The following is a 21,949-nucleotide window of genomic DNA, read 5'->3' on the forward strand; positions in this document are numbered from 1 at the left end:
GAAATGGGAAGCAGGGTTAGACAGGAGAGAGGTGTAGAACAGAATCTGGTGTCTGGTTGGATGATGTGGAGGAAGGAACCAAGGACAGCTCCCGGATTCTGGTTTGTGGCTGATTCTGCCAACACCAAGCCACTAGGGGATGAAACTCTTCAGGACCAGAGAACGATAGGGTATGAACATCACTTGACTTTGATTGTCAGCCAATTATACAGTTATTTTATCTTTAGAAGATTCTAAGTCCTTTAGGGCAGAAGCTGTGTTTTCTCCATCACCTCATCCCCTTTAGTTCCTCCCTAATGCAAAGCCTGGCATGTAACAGGTGTTCAATAAAGAGGAGTCAGTTGAAGAAGAGAAAACCCCTTTTGGCCCCCTGTTGTGTTAAAAATGAAACAAAACGAGTGGTACAGAAACACAATTAGATGTTGTTGGACAACTCAATTATCTGGAAAGCCCAAACATGCATATTGTATTTTTAAGGTTCTATGGGAGGGAATAGTTAATGATAGAAAGGGGAAAAAACCCAAGGTCTTAGTATGGTAGCAGAGCATCTCTCTACCCAGTCTTTGACTGTGGACCCTCAGTCAGCCAAGTGGGATGGTGCAGGTCCCCACAATTCTCCCAGCCTTCCCCTGACACACTATGGAGCTCTTCCCACTGGAGCTTTTCTTCTTGAGATTCACATAATCTTAGCAACACGCAACTGTTAATCTCATCGTGTGTGACATCCAGGAAGACCATATTGCCTCCTCTTAAAATATCGACCTCACTTGAAGATTTGGGGGAGGGGTAAAATTCTTTCAGGGGTGCCTGGGTGGCTCAGTCAGTTCAGCTTCTGCCTTCAGCTCAGGTCATGTTCCTGGGGTTCTGGGATTGAGTCCTGTATCAGGGTCCCTACTCAATGGGAAATCTGCTTCTCCCTCTCCCTCTGCCTCTGCTGCTCTGCCTACTTGTTCTCTCTCTGTGTCAAATGAATAAAATCTTTTTAAGAAAGTCTTTCATATCTGTACTAAAACCAATATGATTGGATTATGGAGTCAATATAAGATTTGTGTCCACCTGTAAGATAGAATGTAAGATGCCAAAGAAGTCTTATTTCTTGGTGCAGGTCATTATGGCCACTTCAACGGAAAGTTTTGAAATTTGTGGAGGAACGGTTACAAGGCCACCTCTGTAGTGAACTGGGAGTCACCATGGTTTTCTTCTGCCCAGGTTACAGGATCCCTTCTTGAGGAAACGACTCGCAAGTGGGCTCAATACAAAGAGAAGTGTCTGAGAGACTTGCTCAAGGAACCTTCTGGTAAGCAGGTGTATGAGTTATCTGTGGCTGTGTAACAAATAGCCCCAAAGCTCAGTAGCTTAAAGCAGTCATCATCTTCATCATCCCAGTTTCTGTGGGTGAGGAATTCAGACCAGGCACAGTGGGGATGACTTGTTTTTGCCCTACAGTGTCTGGCGTTTAGCTGGAAGGCTCAGTGTTTGGGGGCTGGAATCATCAGAAGGCTTGTTTGCACTGACAACAGATGGCTGATTGTGGCTCCCAGCCATGAGTCCATTGGCCAGAACACTTTCAGTGGCCTGTCCATACAGACGAGGCTCCTGCCAGCATGGTGGTGAGGCTTCCAGGGTAAGCATGACCAGAAGCCGTCTTGCCTTTTATGAGCCAACCTCAGAAGCTATTCCTCCCATATTCAGTTGCATCAGGTGGTTACCAAAGCCTACCCAGGTTCAAGGGAAGGGAGGAGAGCCCCCCACCTCTCATCGTAAAAGAGCACATGGGATGGTATATACATAGATGTGACACACACTCACCACCAAATCGCATGACCTGAGCCACTGTCATAGATTAACCTGGGACTCTGTTGGGTAGGTGGGTGGGAGGAGGTCCAACATTTCTCCTAGCCAGGTCCAGACTAGGGTTAGAGCCTTCCAGCAAATATGTTCATTGTTTGATCAGTCCATGGCCTCTCCTGCCCACATACTGACTCTTCAGATATGTCCAGATTCCCCCCCACACACTTTTTTTTTTTGAATGATGAAATATGGCCTCTCATCCTCCTGACTGCCTTCAGATGATTTCATTCAGCGGCTCAGTGGAGGAGAGGATACCATAAACGCTGTCTTCTTTTTCCTGACTCAAAGAGTCCCAACCTTCAAGCCATACCCCTCTCCCTCTGACTATTTCTTCAGCCCAGTCTGGTGGCAATCAGAGCTTGGTATCTGTTATGAGAACCACCCCTTACTTTAGGGAATATTGTTTTCTGAAATCAAAGTGGGGCATGTTCTCTTTTTCTGGAGTCCTGCTGTGAGAAGCTTGGCCAGGTGAACATTGTTTCACACAGACCATGTGCTAACACTTGGCATCCGGGTCGACAAGATGCCCTGAGCCAGCTCATAAGCTGGCAGATCTGCATCTATGGGATCCTGATGCTAGTAACATGGTTGTTCAACCTGAGTGGCCCCTGCATGCTAGCCCCAATAGGGAGCAGACAGGAATGATGCTTAGTTCCCAAGAGTGAGGAACTTGCAATATGGGAATTTGGGATCCAACCTGAAACCCCTTCCTTTAATTCCAGGAGGTCCACAAGGGAGTGCCCTGTGTGTTCAGCATCTCTTCGCCAAGTGCCAGGGTGCAAATCGTCCCCTGAATTTGAGGTGGTGCAAATGCCTCATTATGATTGTTGAGTTGGTCTTCAAATGGAGAAATATGACCCTAAAGAGGTTGTGGGTTGTGTTGGATATGTGCAACAAAGAACCTCAGTTTTGGACCTCCCTGTACCCATGGGTCGTATCACGCATTTCACAGTCAGGGTGTTCCAGCATCTAACTGATGAAGGTTTGACAATTCTGTAGTGAGTTATGGAATGGAAGGCACTGGGTAAACCTCCAAGTGTCCTCCTGACCCCGAGTTTGTGTGATAGTTCAGTCTATGTAAAATAAACCAGCATCAGCATGACGTGCACATGGACATAACTGACAGGACTGCTGCCAGAGGTCAGGTTGAGTAGACAAAGCCACAGAGCTTAGGATGCATTAAGCATTCCTTCCTCCCCACACTGTTCCTCATCCTTGATGTATCTGGACAATGGGACTCCCCCGTGCTAGTTCCTGCATAGGGTACACCAGCTTCCTGTGCCAGGGAAGGGGCTCTGCCTCCATCGGTGGCCCTGGTGCCCTCATCCAGGACCTTTTCTCCCCACAGGAACCTTTTGTAATGGGACCTTTGATCGATACGTGTGCTGGCCTCATTCTTCTCCAGGAAATGTCTCCGTTCCCTGCCCTTCATACTTACCTTGGTGGCGTGAAGGTGGTAAGTCTTATTTTACCATTTTCTGGCAGTTCTCTTAAAGGCTGGTCCCTCCTGGGTAGGCCATCTGGGGAGCAATTAGGGAGAGCACATTGCAACCGAGTGCTTTTCTCAAGTCCTCTTTCCCCACAAGTCTCCTAAGCTGTCAATAACACATCTTCCTTCTTCTCTGGGCACCTCGTCTTGCCTTCCTGAAATTCTTCTGCGTCTGGTGCTCCATTAATACAATAGTCCTCTTTTCTTTGAAGACTGGAGAGTCCAGGCTCAGCTTCTACAGAATTTGCTGCAGCGAGGGTTGCCATGGAGAGGAGAAGGAGCTGGGGGAGAGATTGGGAAGCTCACACCCACAACTTTGGGCTTCCTGGATGGAGAAGAAGGGTGCCCAAACTATCTTTGTGATAGCTTTGGAAGGTGGTGCTACTGGGTGGTGCTTTTAAGCCCCATAGGACTTGGATGGAGTCTTTAACCACTCAGCTTGCCCCCATCTTGCTTGAAAGAAGTGGCTATTATGTAGGACCCCCAGGAGGTTATCACATGCCCACCTGCCCCAGCCGCCCAGCCACCCAGCCTCTTGGTTGGTTTATGCTGGAAGGGGTAGAGAAACAATGACTGGTTAGAACTCCTTTATGTTCGACTGTAGGCCATCAAAGAATAAGAAAAAAAAAAAAAAACTATTCTCAAAAAACATAAGCAATTACAAAGTTCCAGGCAAAACCAAGTGGGAATGGGTTACAGAGAAGGAGAGATGGTGATATTTTGTATTTAATTTCAGCTCAGTAAATCATTGGTTAAAATTTGGTTTCGATTTTCTGAGGCCTCTAGAGCAAAGAGAGAGTTTCCAAGGAAGAGAGGTGCATTCTGGGTGGGACGGCTAGTGGTATGTTCTGTGGAACTGTCCTCTGGTGAAATCCGGTTGGAAGTGACCCAGGAGGCATGAAGATGTGATGTTTAAGGGAAGATACCAGAGTTTGCTGGACCGGAGAGTCTGGATAAGTGAAGGAAGCAGCCAGGTGGGAGCCAGCTCCAGTGGGGTGGGGAGAGCACTGCACTTGGATTCCAGAGTCCATTCATCTCTTTTACACTCTGTGACTTTGGGCAAGTGTCTAGAGCCCTCTGAACTGTTTTCTTGTCTATAAAGTCAGGTGAACAACTACTCTTGGGACCCACTGAATGAATAAGAAAGGCAGGCCTGGAGTCAGCCACACAGCAGGTGCTTTGTAGATGGAACTGAGGTGGAGACCAAAGTCCAGCCCTCAGAATGCTGAAGGTCTTTAAGACTCCAATGTCCCTGGATCTCAAGGGCACATGGAGCAGACCACCCGTGCCCAGCTCCTGTACCTGTTCATTCTTCCCAAGAGCCAAAAATGGAGGCCCATTCCACCTGAAGGGAAAAAGTGGTCCAAAATCTGAACTTACAAAGAGTTGAGTTAAAGGCTTTTTTCAAAAAATGGGTTCTGGGCTTCCAGAGTGCCCCAACGGAAGTGTGATTTGCAGAAGGTGGAAAGTTACTCTTCCACTCAACGTCCTGTGCATTAAATCTTAGAATCCAAAGGGATCTGTACAGTGAGAAGAAAATGTGGAGTCAGTGGAAGGGTTTAGAGAAGAAAGAAGGAGAAAAGTTCTGGTGGGATAAGACCAGAAGAAGACACACAATGGAGAGTGGGAGGTGGGATGATACTTGACTATACAGAAGGCTGGGGCTTGATTGCATAGAAATTGGGTCTGACACCAAGGGTTTTAACTCTCCTCTGGAGGCTGAGATCCCATGGAGCCAGGAAGGGGCTGAGGCATGAGAAGGACTTCATATGATTTGTGGTTTGGGGATCTGATGTTGATGGCTCGCTGGCTGGGAGAACAGGTTTGGGGGGCAGAGAGCTGACACTGAAAGTGACTGCAGGGATCCAGAGAAAGGGACCATGATGGAGTGAATGCAGGCAGAAGCAGAGGAACCATCAAGACTTGTCAGATGAAGCAGGAGGTGACGGACAAGAGGGCTGGAAAGTGGAGGAGAGGAATTGAGCTCACACCCCGCCTGGCCCCACCCATGCTCACCATCATCTGGGTGCTGGCTCAGGGCTCCCACTGCTCACGTCTGGCATGTCCCACAAACAGCAAGGGAGAGGCCTGCCCTGAAGGGGAAGAGAGCCAATAAGAGGTTAGGTCAGAGAGTACTGGGGGCCAGACCTTACAGGGCCTTGTGGGAGGCCGGGAAGGGCTCTGGCTTGTCTTCAGACAGCCTTTGGAAGATTTGGAGCGAGGCATGGTGTGGCGTGGCTGCCGTGTGAACCATAGACCACGAGTGACAAGAGTGTCAGAGGCATTTGCAATAATCCGGGTGAGAGAGAGAGAGAGGTGGCTCCAGAAAGCAGGGAGCAGGGGACGAAAGCCAAAAAGCAGGGCTCAGATTTAGGGTACGTTGGAATGTCCAGGTGACAGGATTGGCTGATGGGCCAGATGAAGGGTAGGAGAGACAGACAGAAAGCAAGGATGACTCCAAGGTTTGGGGCCTGAGGACTGGGGCGATGGGTTTGCCATCAACAGGAGCTAGAAATTATGCGACTAGCCAGGTTTGGGGGAGAAGACAAAGAGCTTGCTTTGGGGAATGGTGTTAGAGAGGGCAGCTAGAGACCCTTGTGGAGACTTCAGCTGGGCAGATCAGCAGATCTCTGATCTGCGGACTCAACAAATAGTCACCATTGGTCCACACTGTGCAGGGTCGGGAGAGGGACATTAGGACAATTTCCGTTGCTCATTTGCGAATCCGGTCCCTGGTTTTCCGGTGGGGAGGAGGGATGGCAATCCCTTTGGGGGTAAGACCTAGGAATGGACATGACTGGGTCACAGCAGCCTTCCTCACCAGCCACAGAGGCGTCCTGTTACTTGCAAATGCCCACTCACACACTCATCGAATCCTCCCCCAAGTTGGGGAGGGACGGAACCGTGACCATGATGGTCCTCAGCTCTTCAAGAAGACACTGGAAGTCTTGGGAGTGGGAGGGCCCCAAGCTCAAGGCCACCAAGCCTGTAGGTGAAAACGCAGGCTCTGTCCACCTCTTTCTCTTTTTTGTGGCGCCACCTCTAGAACACCAGGACAGGACGCCCCTCTCTGATTGCGCACAGCCAGGAAGCCCCAGGTCCGCGTCTCCCAGCTGGGCTGCACCTTTGAGGGCTCCCACGTCTCTGAGTCACCAGGAACTGTTCTAGCTCCAGAGACTTTGGGTAAACACAGCAGACATTAGAGGACCGTGGTTTGTTATGAAACTCAGAGGCTTCCATGTTTTTCTTTCCTTCCCAAATAAACAGCAGGGATGCTAATGAGTACCCCCTCTCCACCCCCCCAAAAGGGAAGTGAAAATCCCTTTTCCCTGGGATTTTCCACAGCTTTGCGGTGAAGACGAGGGCCTCACCACGTGCTTGGGCGTGGGCTGCGTGCTCTGACCTTTCCCCTAGAGCTGTGTTTACTTTCAGAAAACTCAGGAAGGGCCTACAGATACTGCTTGGCTCCGGGCACTTGGCAGACGCTGGAAAACTCCACAGATATTTGGCAGGATGACTCTGAATGCTCCAAGAACCACAGCTCCGACAGCAACGTGAGTGCGCTTGGCCCGGTGATGATGGGCCCCGGGCCCCGACCACCCTCCACCAGGGCCCCCCACCCCAGCTGGCTTTGGGGGCCACACAGACTTTCCCCACAGCTGGTCTAGCCCAGACTCCCCTGGAGAAGGTCCACAGTCACATGAAAGCAACTTCTGGCCACTGGATTTCTTCTGCAACAAGGGTGACATGGGGACGCTTCAGGCCACCCGGTTTCTCATCCCTGGCCTAGTACTGGGTTCATAAAAGTGTGTGCACACCATAGACACTTAATAAATACTCAGGGAACAGTTTTGCAGATTCCGAACATTGAGTCTGTGTGGGGCCTGGGCCTCAGACCAGTACCTAGGTCCCCGGGTAATGCCAGCGTGCAGCTGAGGCTGGGACTCGGGGGATCATGAGGGACCCACCAGCAGGTGTGGGATGCCTACGGCCTCCTCTGGGCTCAGCCCCACAGGCGCCCGAGGTAGCACACGGGGACAGCAAAACCAGAATTGGAAACTGCTCTCTCCAAGACTGGAAGTTAAGATTTCTCTCTTTAGAGAGGTGAGGCCTGGGGCATTGCCTCGTCCTCTCTGCCAATGGCCATTTCCCCAAGAATTCAAATACTTAAAAAAACAAACAAACAAAAAACAACAAATCCCCGAAACATGAAAAACCAACTTCAAAATCCTCAAAACATAAAAAACCAGCTTCTGGCCCTGTTTGCCTGTGTTTCTAATAACAGGTTGATATTTTGCCCAAAAAAAGGCTAGTGATAGCAGATCTTTGCTCTTCTGAGTGCTGGCAAACGAAATACGTGATTTCTTCCTTCTCATCAGTCGGGGGTCCTTATGCACAATAAAGGATTCTCTTTAGGGAGATCATGTTTGTATGTAAATTTGTATGTGTGTATAGAATTTTAATATATATACTTTAATGATAAAATTTAGTTTTCCATACCACATAAGAGATATCAATTGATATATATCTGTTATTTTTAACATTTTATTTTGAAATATCCAAACACATAGAAAAGTTAACAGAATAATAAAATAAGCACTCACAGACCCACTATCTAAATTCAAAATTTTATTGTGTTAACATGATTAACATCATATAAACATATTAACAAGGATTAACATCCCCTCTCCCCCATTCGCTCTTGCTTTGTCTCCCTCTTTGTGAAATATTTGACTGTAATTTGCAGACATCATGACATTTCATTCTTAAATATTCGTCAGGTCCTTCCTAAGCAAAGGCATTATTCTGCGTAACTACAGCACCACGATTCCAATGAACGTCCTAATAGCTTAAGTTTTATCTAATTTCAAGTTTCCCCAATTTTTCCCTCCCATTTTTAGAACTTTTCTTCCCTGAACCAGAGTCTAGTCCTGGTTCATATATTGGGGTTCATTTCATATCACTTTAGCATCTTTTAATTTAGAATCTTCCCCATCCCAGCCCATGACAGCCCAGGACACTGGCTTTGTGAAGACCCCCCCCCCCCCCCCCACCAAAAAAAAAACTTTGTTGTCATTCGATGCGTTCCTTCATCTTCTGATGTCCTTAAGCTGGAAGTTGGGTTTGGAGGCTTGGTAAGACCCAAGTTCATCCTCATAGGTGCTGGGTACACTGTGTAGCCTCATGCCAGGAGACCAAAATGTCAGGTGTCTCACTACGATGATGTTCTGTGTGATCACTTGGTCTCGGTAGTGACAACCAGATCTCTCAATGGTATAGCTACTTTCTCCCTTTCTATCTGGCTAGTAACTGGTGGGACGATGCTTTGGAATCCTGTGTGTGTCTTCTCTTCGTCAGTATCACAGCCTTCATCAATGATGCTGACTTGAGTTAATTTGAGCTCTGCCATTTAAAAAAATTTTTTTTAAGATTTTATTTATTTATCTAACAGAGACAGCAAAAGAGGGAACACAAGCAGGGGGAGTAGGAGAGGGAGAAGCAATCTTCCTGCTGAGCAGAGAGCCCAATGCTGGGCTCGATCCCAGGACCCCGGGATCATGACCTGAGCCCAAGGCAGTCGCTTAACGACTGAGCCACCCAGGCGCCCCTCTGTCATTTCTTCTATATTTACTAGCTGGCATTCTTCTGAAAGAAGACTCCTTCCCCTTTCCCCTGGTTTTGGGTATCACTATGAACTTACAAATTGCTTTATTCACTTATTATTTTGATGCTCATTCTTTTTCTAAATTTAGCTAATGAAATCCCTCCAGACTGGCTCCTGTGTCCTTTTGTAACACTCTCATTGGTCTTGGAGCACTCATCTGATGATTTTCCTGTTCTGGGCCCAAATTAGCAATTTCTTCCAAGAGTTCTGGATTCTCTTAAGTGGATGAATGTTACTAGAAACCAAGATCCCAGGATGCCTGGGTAACTCAGTCAGTTAAGCATCTGCGTTCGGCTCAGGCCATGATCCCAGGGTCCTGGTGTTGAGTCACATGTCAGGCTCCTTGCTCAGCAGGAGGCCTGCTTCTCCTTCTGCCTGCCTCCCCCCTGCTTCTGTTCTCTCTGTCTCTCTGATAAATAAACAAATAGGTAAATAAATAAACAAATACATATATTTGGAAGGAAGGAAGGCAAGCAGGAAGGAAGGAGGAAAGAAAAAAAAGAGAAAGAGGAAAGGGAGGGAGGGAAGGAAAGGGAGGGAGGGAAGGAAGGAAGGAAGGAAGGAAGGAAGGAAGGAAGGAAGGAAGGAAGGAAACCTATCATAGGATTCTATCTATATAAAATTTAAGAAAGTGAAAATTAATCTCTAATGACAGAAAGCAGACCAGTGTTTACTTTGGGCATAAGATGGTGTGAAGGAATGAGAGGAAATGTATTTTAAAGGGTCACAGGGAAACTTTTGGGAGGTTATGGGAATGTTCATTATCTTGAAAGTGGTGGTGAAATCACAAATCTATTCATGTCTGAATTCATCTAGGTTTATTCTTTAAATACATACAGTTTATGGTACACCAGTCTGCTTTAATAAAGCTGATAAGAGTGTTCTGTAGAGAAGTTTAAGCCATGATTTAGCACATAATACTTATGTGCTGTGGGTTCTTGTACAAAAATTTAGCGGGAAACAGCATGATGGATTGAGTGAGAAGGTGGGATTCCATTGGAAAAATCACGACAACACAGAGTTTCCAGCAAATTATCCTCTGTTCACCACCAGGCTGCCCTGGGACTCAGAGAAAATATCGCACTGTTTTATGGAGGCTTCACCTAAGGGGTCTTGCCTGACAAGTTATTTTAGGAGGGAACATCCAGGTGAAAACCTGGCCCCATCTTCCAGAGAGAAGGATTCCTACACCCTAGGGACAGCACTCCGAGGGACAAAAAAACAAAAACAAAAACAAAAACAAAACAAACAAACAAAAAAACACCACCTGTCCTCATTTCCAAGGCACCTTCTTGTTTTGAGCACAAGTCTTCCATGATAGTATCTATCCTGGTGCATCAAGGCTGGACTATAGGACCAGCCATCAAGGTGAGACCCTCCCAGTGGGCATTTCAGTTCATCAAGGCTCTTTGGCCTCTGAGATGGGCCAGAGAGCAGCCTTAGCTACCCTAGTTGGGTGTTTACAAGGCTACAGTGCATGCCTAGAGCCATGGTCCTCCTGGGCATGGAGCTGGGGGGTGGAGATCATAGCTGCCTGGTTTGGTGGTCAGATCTGCTCTTTGTCTGTGCTCAGGCGGAACACCATGCCTTGCTGTCAACCTTGCAGCTGTTGTACACCGTGGGGTACTCTCTGTCCATCGTCTCCCTCCTCCTGGCACTCACCCTCCTCTTGTTTCTCCGGTGAGTGGAACCTCTGCTTACAGGTCTTCAGGTGTCCACCCCGGGAATTGTTCGTTGGCTCCCTCTAGAGTGCAGAAGACTGGGCTGGCTGATGTCATGACCCACCAGAGCTAGAAGGGATGGGAGAGAGTCTCTGGCCCATCAACTCCATTTTGCAGGTGAAGGGGAAAGGGATCTAAGAGGTCCAGGGAGAGGATCTGGGTCGCTGGTGGTCACAGAGTACACCTGGACCTGGAATCGGGGAGTCTTACCTCTGCTTTAGCCTCCTCAGGATTGGACAACCTCCTGTCTACCCCACCCTGCCAGGGGCATGATTTTTACAGAAGAGACTAAGAAACTTTCCCAAAGCAAATTAGTGAGTGGTAGAGCTGGGCCCCCAGACTCCAAATAGCTACCAATCATCTGAGTCCTTCCTCGGTGCTGGGCACATTTCTGAGCAAATTACATGTATTAAGTCATTTAAATGTCTTCCTAATCAGAATTGAGGCTAATTCTAATCCTAGGAGATTAGCATTATCATTAGCCCCATTGTATAAGTGAGTTGACTGAAATATGGAGAGATCAATACCTTGTCCAATGTCACGTGGCTGGTGAGTGATGGGGGCAGGTTCACGACCAGGCGGTTCAGAGACTGAGCATTTTCATTCCCTTATTTCTCAGAATCTAAAGCCTTAGTGTACTTTACTAAATCGTGTTTTTAGGAATCACCCAAGTGAGATATTTATGGACCCTCTAGGGGGCCTTCCAAGGGCTGCCTCTCATCCTTCCTTCAGCAACATCACTGAGAATAACATGGCAGAATGAGCATTGGATAACGATGCAGGAGACCTAGATGGGCGCCTGGAGACCAGGATGCTAGCTCCATAATGGCTTCCCACCTGGGCTCCTCTAACCCCAGGCCTGGTCCCTCAATCTCAGGATATTCTATAGCTCCTAGATTAAAGTCATGACCATACACCCCACCTGGAGAGCAATTCTTGAGCAGTGGGAGAATTCCACAGCCTGTACCCATTGCTGTCCACGACCTCCTTCAGTCACCTTCCCAAAGTCCCAGGAGCAAGCCCGGAGAGTGTAGCTGTCCAACACTAGAAGAAGTTACTTTAGCTAAGCCTAGGGGTTGACCAGATGTCCATTTTGTCTCATGTGCTAGAAAGTAAGATCTAATCCTTGCCTTTGAGTGGCACCCAATCCAATTAGGGAGAAAGGTGCATAAGTAATAAAACACAAGACCTGCCTTGGGTACTGTTCAGAAATTTAAAAAGTAACAATAGCTCTAAAACCAGGCAGATTTGTGCTGTACTGGGGGCACAGGCAGAACTGTGAGAGTGCAGTGATGGAAAAGAGCCCTTTTGGCTAGAGAGACAGAGGACACAGAGTTTTACACCAGCCAGTACAAAAGAAGAGCCTACAGAAGGCTTCGGGTAAGTAAGGAGGAGGCGATGAAAGCTGACATTGTCTGGATATGTACAATGTGTAGGTACTGTGTGAGTACTTTGCACCAATCAAGTGACTGGTACCCCTGTGATCCTTGAGGTAAGCGCTCTTGTACTGATAGGTAGTAGAACCTTGGAGAGTGCTGTTTCGGTCTCAGAGTTTCTGGGTTTCAGCTCCACCACTTCCTTCTCTAGGACTTTGGACAGCTGATTTAACCCTTCTGCCTCAGTTTCTCAATTTTTACTCAATGTGTAACTGTTATTGCCATTTTCCAGATGAGGGAAATGAGGCACAGAGAAAATCACATAACCCAGCTGTACCGCTCTGGAGTCTACATTATCAACACCTGCCCTCTAGTGATAGATGCACAGGTGTTTCAGGCACACACCTGTTGGTCTGAACCCTTCTTTCCTGAGGGAAGACACCTGGTTTTCTCCCTGCACAGAAAACTCCACTGCACACGCAACTACATCCACATGAACTTGTTTGCTTCTTTCATCCTGAGAGCCCTAGCTGTGCTGGTGAAGGATGCCATCGTCTACAACTCTTACTCCAGGAGGCCCAACAGTGACAAAGAGTGGATGTCCTATGTGTCGGAGGTATGCCCCTCCCTACCATAGGCTCTCACCTGGTAGATCAGTCCTGGGAATCGTTGGGAGGGAATGTGAAGCTTGGAAGAGGAAGAGGAAGATAGAGGGGTGTCAAAGGACTTCTGGAGAAACATCATCTGACTTAAACACAAACCCCTAAAACCAAACCAAAAAACCCCCCAAACCTCCCAAGAGTGGGGCAAGTAAAGGAAATCATCATGGAAGGGTCCATCACAGGGTGCTGTGTGTCCTTGCGTGGGAAATTTCTTCATCCGTGAACCAAACAACTGAACCAGATCAGCTTTATTGCCATTGTTATTATTATTATTATTACTATTTTTAAAGCAGCAAACCTTTTCTACATTGAAATGTTTCTGTTGGGATGCTTTTTCTTTTATCTTGTTAATAATGATTGTAGTAACCTGTCACATTAACCCTCTGGAATAAATCCAACTAGGTTCTGATATATTACTCTTTTTCCAATATTGCTGGATTCCTTAGCTGATGCTGTGTTTTGGTTAGCTTTCCCTCATCTGCACCTGTGAGTAAGTTTCTTTTCTTATGATAAAGAAGATAAAGTGTATGCTGACCTCTTAAGACAAATCAGACTTGTTACCTCTTTCTCTATTCTCTGGAAGAATTTAAGATGGGCATTTTTCTTTCTTAGACATTTGACAGATCACTCCAGTGAAGTCATTTGGGCTCAGAATTTTCTTTATTGGAAGGCTTTTAGTTATGGACTAGTTTCAACTCATATTCAGATTCTCTATTTCTTCTTATGTCAGCTTTAGTGGCTTGTGTTTTTCTAGGAATTTGTGTGCTTCAACTAACTCTTCAAAATTCTTGCCATACTATTGTTCATAGTTTCTTAAGAACTTTTAAGGGTCTGTTCCAACTCTGGTGGTATTGCTTTTTGCTTCCCTGATATTGATTATTTATACTTTCACTCTCTTTTCTCCCTTTTTGATCATCCTTGCCAGATGTTTTATGGCTTTACTAGACTTTCCCTAGAATGAAATTTTGGCATTTTTGATTCTCTTTATTTTATGTTATCTCTTTCATTAATTTCTGCTTTTATCTTTATGCTTTCCTGCCATATCCTTTCTTTAGGTAAGGTTTGCTCTCTTTCTCTGACACAATAGGACAATTGATTATCGGCCTTTTTCCTTTTTTAATTAAGTCATTTAGGGTTATATGTTTTGCTCTGGATGTGTTATTAGCTACACACCACACATTTTGATATGCGATACTTTCTTTTCATTTGGTTCAGAAATAAGTTCTAATTTTTATCATTATTTCTTTGTTTGATTCATGGGTTATTTAGAAATTTATTTCCTCCTTTCCAATCATATGATTTTTTTGGTTGGTTTCTAGCTGAGTTGAACTAAGATCAAAGAGCGTACCTTTCAGTGTTTCCTTTAGGGAAACTGCTGCTGATGTGTTCTCCCTGTTTCTGTTTGTCTGCAAATGTATAAAATTTCAGGGAAGAGGCTGGGCTTGGAAACCTACAGAAAGCCCTCCCTCCTATTTTGATATTGTCCGCAGCCTCTCTGAGATGTTCAGCCGATTCTGGGGCCGAGGCGGGGTAGGGGGACGGCTGTGCATGGGGAGGCCCTTCTCCGTCCTCTTGGGTCCACACTAGAACACCTGGCCTCACCCTCGGATGCTCTGTCCTCTGCAGATCTCTGCCTCCTGCCGCTCAGCCCAGGTCCTGCTGCATTACTTCGTGGGCGCCAATTACTCATGGTTGCTGGTCGAAGGCCTTTACCTCCACACACTGCTGGAGCCCACAGTGCTCTCAGAGAGGCGGCTGTGGCCCAGATACATGCTGGTGGGTTGGGGTGAGTGACCTGAACCCCCAGCCTCCTCTCCTAGGGGCCCATCGGAACATAGGAGCCTGAGAGAGCCTTTGGTTTCCCAATTAGGGGAGCATCTAGGACAGAGAACTCTCCAGTGGCAAGATACTGAAGTAAGGGGCGTGTGTGCACATGTGCAGTTACACACAAGCAATGTGAACCCAATGCATACGTTAAAAAATCGACAAGGTTTTTGATAGACTCCATTGCCCTTCCTCCTGCTCTGTCCCCAGCTGTAGCAGTCTGCTTAGGTTGCTGTAGCAAAATCCCATAGACCGCATGGCTTAACCAACAGACATTTACTTCTTGCAGTTATGGAGGCTTGAAAGTTTGAGATCAGAGTTCTGGTGAGGGGTCTTCCTGGCTGCAGATAGCTGCCTTCTGCCTGTAGCCTCATATGGAAGAGAGATAGAGAGAGAGAGAGAGAGGAAGCAGGCTCTCTGGTCTGTTCCTCTACGGGCACTAATCCCATCATGAAGACCACTACCTCCCCCTCCAAACCTAGTTACCTCCAAAGATCCAACCCCCAATTATCATCACATTGGGGGTTAGGGCTTCAACATGGGGTGGGGGATGGGGGAACACAACATTCCGTCTGTAATGCCAGCGGAGCCTTCAAGACGGGGTCTGGAACCCCTGTGGCCACTGACTCTTGGAGAATGTGAGGCTGCAGGATTCAGAAGAAATACGGATGACCTACAATTGGGGAGATTTGACTTAATGTCTTGGATTTACTCTGAGCTGCTTTGCAACATGTGGCAAGTGTTTTCTCCTCTCTGCTTCCTGGTTGGTCTCAGAGTGAAACAACAGATGGGCTCTGTGTCCCCCAGGTCTCTCCAGCTCTCAGCCTGCAATTCAATGATATTTGGGCTCTTATAAGTTTTACCAGATGCTTGCGGCCCATCAGGCTGCGGTGGGAGGCAGGCAGGTTTGGCCAACCTGCCCCTAACTACATTTCCATTTTTTTTTTTTTTTCTCCCAGCCTTCCCAGTGCTGTTTGTGGTACCCTGGAGTATGGCCCGTGCACAGCTGGAGAACACAGGGTAGGAAATTCACCTGCTCTTACACTTCCATGGGCCAGTAATTTCCAGAAATGCCCCATACAAGGATTTATACCGTTTTCCCAAAGAGAATATCTGCTCCCTTCCCGTTTTGGCCATCTAGAATATACTTAGAAATGTAGGTAAAATAATCAAAGATCTTTTTCGTAGTCAGGAGTTTTAGCTTTAGCTTTAGTTACACGGCAAATTAGCATCAGATTAGCTCAAATTAACACAAAAAGGTCCTCGCAGAGGTTAGCAGTGACCCTCAGCCTGTAAAGATATGGGGACAACATTGGTTCTTGTGTCACTGTTCACAATGGGGTGGCAAGCGGGAAGCCTTCTTCTTCCAGAAGGCACCAGGCTGTTCATTCAACCTTGTCTCTGCCTTGAGTCTTTTCCTGCCCCTTTGCCGCAGGTGCTGGGGAACCAACAAGAGTAAGAAAATCTGGTGGATCATCAGAGGACCCATGCTGCTTTGTGTAATGGTAAGGACCATCCCGCTCCTGCCTTTTCCTCGCTGGGCTTGGCAGCTGTGGGGGACCCTCTCCCCTTCCCTTACCACCCACCCAGATTCTCTGGCTCGGAATGAGCTTTGGGCCAGTTCCCTTGAAAAGGAGTCTCCGGGTTCTGAGTAGGATGTGCTGAATGAGAAGGAACAAGTTAGAGGCTTCTCCTTGTTCTGGTTTGGGACTCAAATGCAGGGTTCAACTACATGCCTCCTTCTCTCCGGGTCCTCAGACTGTGTATAGACATCTGTGACCGGCTCAGAGCCCCTTAATGGTGGCCCTGGGGACGTGAGTGCCTTTGGTTACCCACAAGCCCAGGGATAGCAAAGTTACTGGCTTGGATGTTGACCCCAGTAGCATTAGTAAGGGAACCTCGTTAGATTAGAAAAACAGGGTCGATATTACCCAAAGCTGGGATGGGGGTTCGTCAAGAGATACTGCTCTTCCGAGACCCAGATGGGGATGGAGCTGGGCCCCAGGTCCCCGTGGCCCCAGAATTTTATAGCTGGGGATGGACTGCTTGATCGAGAGTCACAAAGCTCTTTTAGACGATACTGGGAGATGAAACGTGCCAAAAGGGCTCAGGACTAAGAGGGAAAAGCATCCTTGGAAATTGAGGGGGACACTGCGAGTGTGAAGGTGCCCTTGATGTTTCTGAGGCTGGTGTCACATCTAGGCTGAGCGGTGACACGAGTGTCACTGGGTATGTCCCCTGCCATCACTCCGCACCCAGTGAAGTCTGGCCTCACCCACCCCAAGGGAGAGCCGAGTCCTGAGCTCTGCCCTGCCCCTCCCCCATGTCACTGCTTCATGATCCAGTCCTCTGCCTGCTGTGATCCCAGTACCCTCCGCTGGCGGGCACCCCTGCCACCGCCTGTGACCTGTGTTGAGCATCTTCTACATGCCAGCACCATCTAAGTCCCTGACGTGTCTTACCCCATTTGTGGGTAGGTGCCATTATTATGTTTCCTTGACTCACAAGGACACCAAGAAGATGGAAAGAGACTTAGCCTCAAGTCCCAGTAAGTGGGGGTGCTGCATCTCAGCCCAAAGGGTCTGATTGGGGGCACCAGCCCTTGTAACCACAGCCCAGTGCTCCTGACCCCCCGATCTTTATTGCCTCCTTCCCACATGCGTGATGCAGACCTGTCACCCATGAGTACCTCTCCTCGGACACTGCTGAGATTGGCACCCCCTCCCTCGGCTGTCTTACTCCCCCGGCTGCTGTCCCCACACACTCCCCCCAGGAGGTAGAATGGTCACAGCCTCCTTGGGTCCTTCCCAGATCCCATAAAGACTTCTGCTATCGTCCCAGCAATGCTTCATTACACGTATCTGTCCAAAAGCTGTCTGTGGCCACAGTAAGCCCCAGATTCTGTTCATCCTGGCAGCATGCCCAAGCAGATGGCAGCTCAGCATGAATACCTGTGACCCACACTTCCCAGCCCTGGAAGGTTCCCGCTAATCAGGCAGGAGGGAAACCAGCAGGCCCTCACTGGGATGGAGTTCAGGCTCGGCGCAGCAGGAACCCTTGTGTTCACCCTGACGCGTTCTAGAAGCAGCTCTAATGGTAGGCATTTTAGTCCACACAGCAGGCCAGATGAGGAGGGGATGGGAGTAGGTGAAGTTTAGAGATAGATGAAGCCAACTTCTGAGCCCTCTACCATGTTAGCAATCACCTCTGCCAGCCTGTAGACCCAGATCTAAACACGGGAGCTGGGGTACCACAGAAGTGTCGCCAAGAACATTATATAGGATCATGCATTCTGCAACACCTAGGACATGAAAGGGAGGCTTATATATTTGGGGTCCTAAGCACCCCCCCCCATTCTGATAATGGAATCTAAGAGGAGCTGGCTGGGTTCTTGAAGATTTTCCTCATTCAGCCCCTTTTTCCTGTTTGGGCACGAATGGAGAACAGCTCCAGCCAGATATGCCTGCTGACTCCTGTCTTGTGAGATGCGTAGGTGAACACCGGTTCACCCAGGCCGGTGTTTCATTCCATGGCATTGAAGAAGGGCCTCCGCCAATTGGCCCATTGGTTGATGACCATTTTTTCATGTCCGGTCCCTGGGAGACCCAAAGAACAACAAAACCACATGCTCCTCATCACAGCTCTCCATTTCCTAGGATACAGTCCCGATTGAAATTAATTTGCCGAAATATGTTCCTTTCCCCGGTTATACTTATTTTGTGAGCAAAATGCCTGAGTTCAACAAATCACTAAGCCAAGGACACAGCGTTTTCTCTTTGTGATGAAAAGCAGATATCCCATTAAAGAAATAAATTACTTGGTTGCGTTTAGTTTGTATTTAAGTGTTCTGTTACTAAATAGTCTTTGGCTGGGACGCTCCATCATTCCTGTTGGCTGGTGGATGGGATAAATGGTCTCTTGCCCGAAAGTGCAGATGGTTAATTTCGAGCCCTGATTCTCCTGGGGCCAATAAGGCAAGTCACAGGAGGTCCACATTGGATTCTGCAGCTTGTGTTCCAATCTGTGGTTCAAGGGTTTTTTTCCCAGGCGGGGACATTCGTATCGTGCTGGCTCAATGTTTGTAGAGACTTTACTCCATGAATTGTTACCCAGTCACCATCTCTACTGGCTATTTCCTCATTGCACAAAGACATTCTTAAGTCATTTCCATTTTATCTTTTTTAATTTTTTAAATTTTTTTTTAGATTTATTTATTTATTTGACAGAGAAAGATCACCAAGTAGGCAGAGAGCCAGGCAGAGAGAGGCAGAAGCAGGCTCCCTATTGAGCAGAGAGCCTGATGCGGGGCTCAATCTCAGGACCCTGAGATCATGACCTGAGCTGAAGGCAGAGGCTTAACCCACTGAGCCACCCAGGCACCCCAGTCATTTCTGTTTTAAAAACAACTGTAACCCCAAACATCTTCCACCCCTGCACATAAAAGAGGGGAGACACTATCCCCATTCTGTAGCCCTTGTCAATTACTGTTTTATCATTCCACTTCTTGGACAGATACGTGTAATGAAACATTGCTGGGACCATAGCAGAAGTCTGTATGGGATCTGGGAAGGACACAAGGAGGCTCTGACCATTCTATCTCCTGGGGGGAGTGTCTGGGGACAGCCAGACTTCAATGTGGTCTACACTGGCTGTCTCCCTCTTCACGTCTGGCTCACAAAACAAAGCATTGCAATCTGGCTTGTGCTCCCACCTGCGAACTGCACCTTTTCTCAGCTCCTTGTTGCTAAATGCAGTCTTAGTTTGCTTAAATTCCGTGTAGCATTTACCTTCTTGAATTCCTACAGCCGGGAGCTCCCTGGATACCACTCCCTTGTGGTTTGCTCCAGTTGTCCTGGCTACTCTTTCTGAACCTCTTTCACTGCCTCCACTTCCACCACGTTTCCCTTCATTAGAGGGTGAGTTCCTAACCTTTCTTTTCTCCCTGTCTACCTACCCTTTCTGGACAACCTCGCCTCCTCCAATGCTGGCTCTGTGCTCCATCTGGGATCCCTCTGCTGAGATCCAGACATAATTATCTCACTGCCTTGGGACATCTTTTGTGTCCAAAATAACTAGATTTCTCCCTCCTCCCCCTGCACAGCTCTCCCTCCTCCATCCACCCCCAGCGAATGACACTATTGCACATTTTAGATCTACTGAGAAGCTTTGGGTCATCTTCGACCTCACATCCCACCACTAACAAAGGCCATTTGACTCAAACTCCTTGTAAGTTTCAAGTGCATCTTGTACTCCCCATCACCGATGCCCCACAGCTGTGGCTTCTCCTCACCTCTCCATCCTTCTTCCCTGGGAACTATGAACTGCTCCCAAACCAGTCTCCCCTACTCTGGTTTTGCCTTCATCCAATCCATACGCCCCATGGCTGTTAAAATGAGCTTTCTGAAGTGCAGAAATGCAAATCCGATCTGGTAACTGCCCTGCCTGCGAGTCATCACTGGCTCTCCATTGCTTTCAGAAGGAAACATAAACTCGTCTGTGCGATCATGAAAGACTCTGCAGGAGCTGGTTCTCCCCACCCCCTCCCCCAATCCAGTCTCACTCTTCACAGATCTTGTTCTCATTCTCCAAGCCCTAGCTGCACTCAACCACTTGCCATTCTACCTCTCGAAGAGCCTCATGATATTTCCTGTGGTCATTGTCAAGGTGTTGGCCAGGGCTGTGGCCATCCAGTAGCTTGACCGGGGCTGGAGAACCAGCTTCCCAGGTGGCCCATACACGTGGCTGACAAGTGGTGCTGGTTGTTGGCAGGAGAACTCATGTCCCCCTGGTAGGTCTTTCCAGCTGCTTGAATGTCCTCACAACATGGCCGCTGGCTTTCCCCAGAGAGAGAGAGAGAGAGAACCAGGTGGATGCCATCCTTTTGAGGCCCTAACCTCAGAAGTCACATAACCTCATTTCCACCATATTCTTTTCATTAGATGTGCATAGCTAGGCCTAGCTCACATCCCAGAGGGAAGGGGGGAAGTTAGGCTCTGCCTTTCGAAGGGGATAGTGTTGAAGAATTTGCAGATCTATTTAAACATTTCTATCAAGGCCGACAACAAAAGATGGAACTGTCCCAGGCCGTGACAGCCCATTCCATGACTGTGGAATGTAGTCTAGGGAGAAGAGAACTTGTGCTTTCCAATAAATTCCATGGCAGCTACAGGACTCAAGTTAGACACCCATAGGGCTGGAGTTATTTACAGAAGGGAGGCTGTTTAAGTGAAGAACAGGTTCTTTTCTGGTAAAGCTGTATTTTTAGTACCAGTTCAGTCACCTACTAGCTGTGCAGCCTTGGGAACTGTACTTGTCTCTTCCATGTCTCTGTTTTCTCATTGTATCATGACATAAAAATAGTGTGGCTTCTTCAGAGCATTAATGGGGAGTATTAAATAAAAATAAAGTGTGGATGTATTGAGTTAGCCTTAGGAAGATTAGGGATGACCATGAGCACATACTTCCTGAATGGCCAACTGCCACATCTCCCCTGGTTTACAGGGACAAGGATCCAATGGTCAGGCTCAGAGTGACCTTGATATTCATAACCATCATTTATGGTTGATGGAGTGGAGCCCATCATTTATTTACCCATATCTGCTTTTTTCTAAGGTCAATTTCTTCATCTTCCTGAAAATCGTCAAGCTTCTCATTTCTAAGCTCAAAGCCCATCAAATGTGCTTCAGAGATTATAAGTACAGGTGAGTGCCCTGAGGTCAGCATCTGATGGTCCAAGATGGTTTTGACCCCTTCAGCTGTGCTGGTTAATGGTCTGGGAAGGAGGGCATGAGCTACATCCATATGTCTGTCTCCTAAGACAAGAGCATCAAGAAGGGAACCTCTGAAAAAGGTGTCTTGGGGTCGTGTGGGGCTTTGGCCACTGGCACAGACCTTCTGGCCCCATGGAAGTGAAGGGAGTGGTCGGTCAAGAGTACACACATTCCCCGTAGCAGGAAACTTAAAATGCCCTTAAGAATGAGTGGTTGAGCCACTTAATTGACCCAAAAGAGTGGTTCTAAGCATAAGGATTTTAGCCCACCTGGCAGGTCACAGGCAGAGGTGTAAGGGAGGATGGGTGGCGCTCTGTTGCTCTCTCACTGAAATCGGGCCTGACCCAGGTGTGCTGGAAAGGTAGTTTTTCCCTTTATCTAACAAACTTACAATGAACACCTACCATGTGCCTGGTACTATGCTTGGAATGAAAGATATTATGCAGACTCTGTCTGTAAGGAGCACACATCCCAACTCCCCCAAACTAGTATTTTTTTGGTGTGAATGCATGTCAAGAGGGCTGATGCTGGTCACGGCCTCAGATCCTCTGAGTGACCTTGGGCAAGTCACTGGACCTCCCTAGGCCTGAT

At 47.7% G+C, this 21,949-nt stretch overlaps 1 protein-coding gene across 1 annotated transcript in view; it reads left to right on the top strand.

Annotated features, from left to right (window-relative positions):
• Nucleotides 1-21,949, top strand: part of GLP2R (glucagon like peptide 2 receptor) — a 42,372-nt gene that overhangs the window by 7,159 nt on the left and 13,264 nt on the right. Inside the window, exons 2-10 of the mRNA XM_032839850.1 lie at nt 1,210-1,297; nt 3,200-3,304; nt 6,773-6,894; nt 10,579-10,685; nt 12,565-12,718; nt 14,391-14,550; nt 15,548-15,608; nt 16,024-16,093; nt 21,201-21,289. Coding sequence (XP_032695741.1) covers nt 1,210-1,297; nt 3,200-3,304; nt 6,773-6,894; nt 10,579-10,685; nt 12,565-12,718; nt 14,391-14,550; nt 15,548-15,608; nt 16,024-16,093; nt 21,201-21,289 — 956 coding nt within the window. The remainder of the gene's footprint in view (nt 1-1,209; nt 1,298-3,199; nt 3,305-6,772; nt 6,895-10,578; nt 10,686-12,564; nt 12,719-14,390; nt 14,551-15,547; nt 15,609-16,023; nt 16,094-21,200; nt 21,290-21,949) is intronic.

Source organism: Lontra canadensis, unplaced genomic scaffold (genome assembly GCF_010015895.1).
Source record: "Lontra canadensis isolate GAN:19392208 unplaced genomic scaffold, GSC_riverotter_1.0 scaffold110, whole genome shotgun sequence".
Lineage (NCBI taxonomy): Eukaryota > Metazoa > Chordata > Mammalia > Carnivora > Mustelidae > Lontra > Lontra canadensis.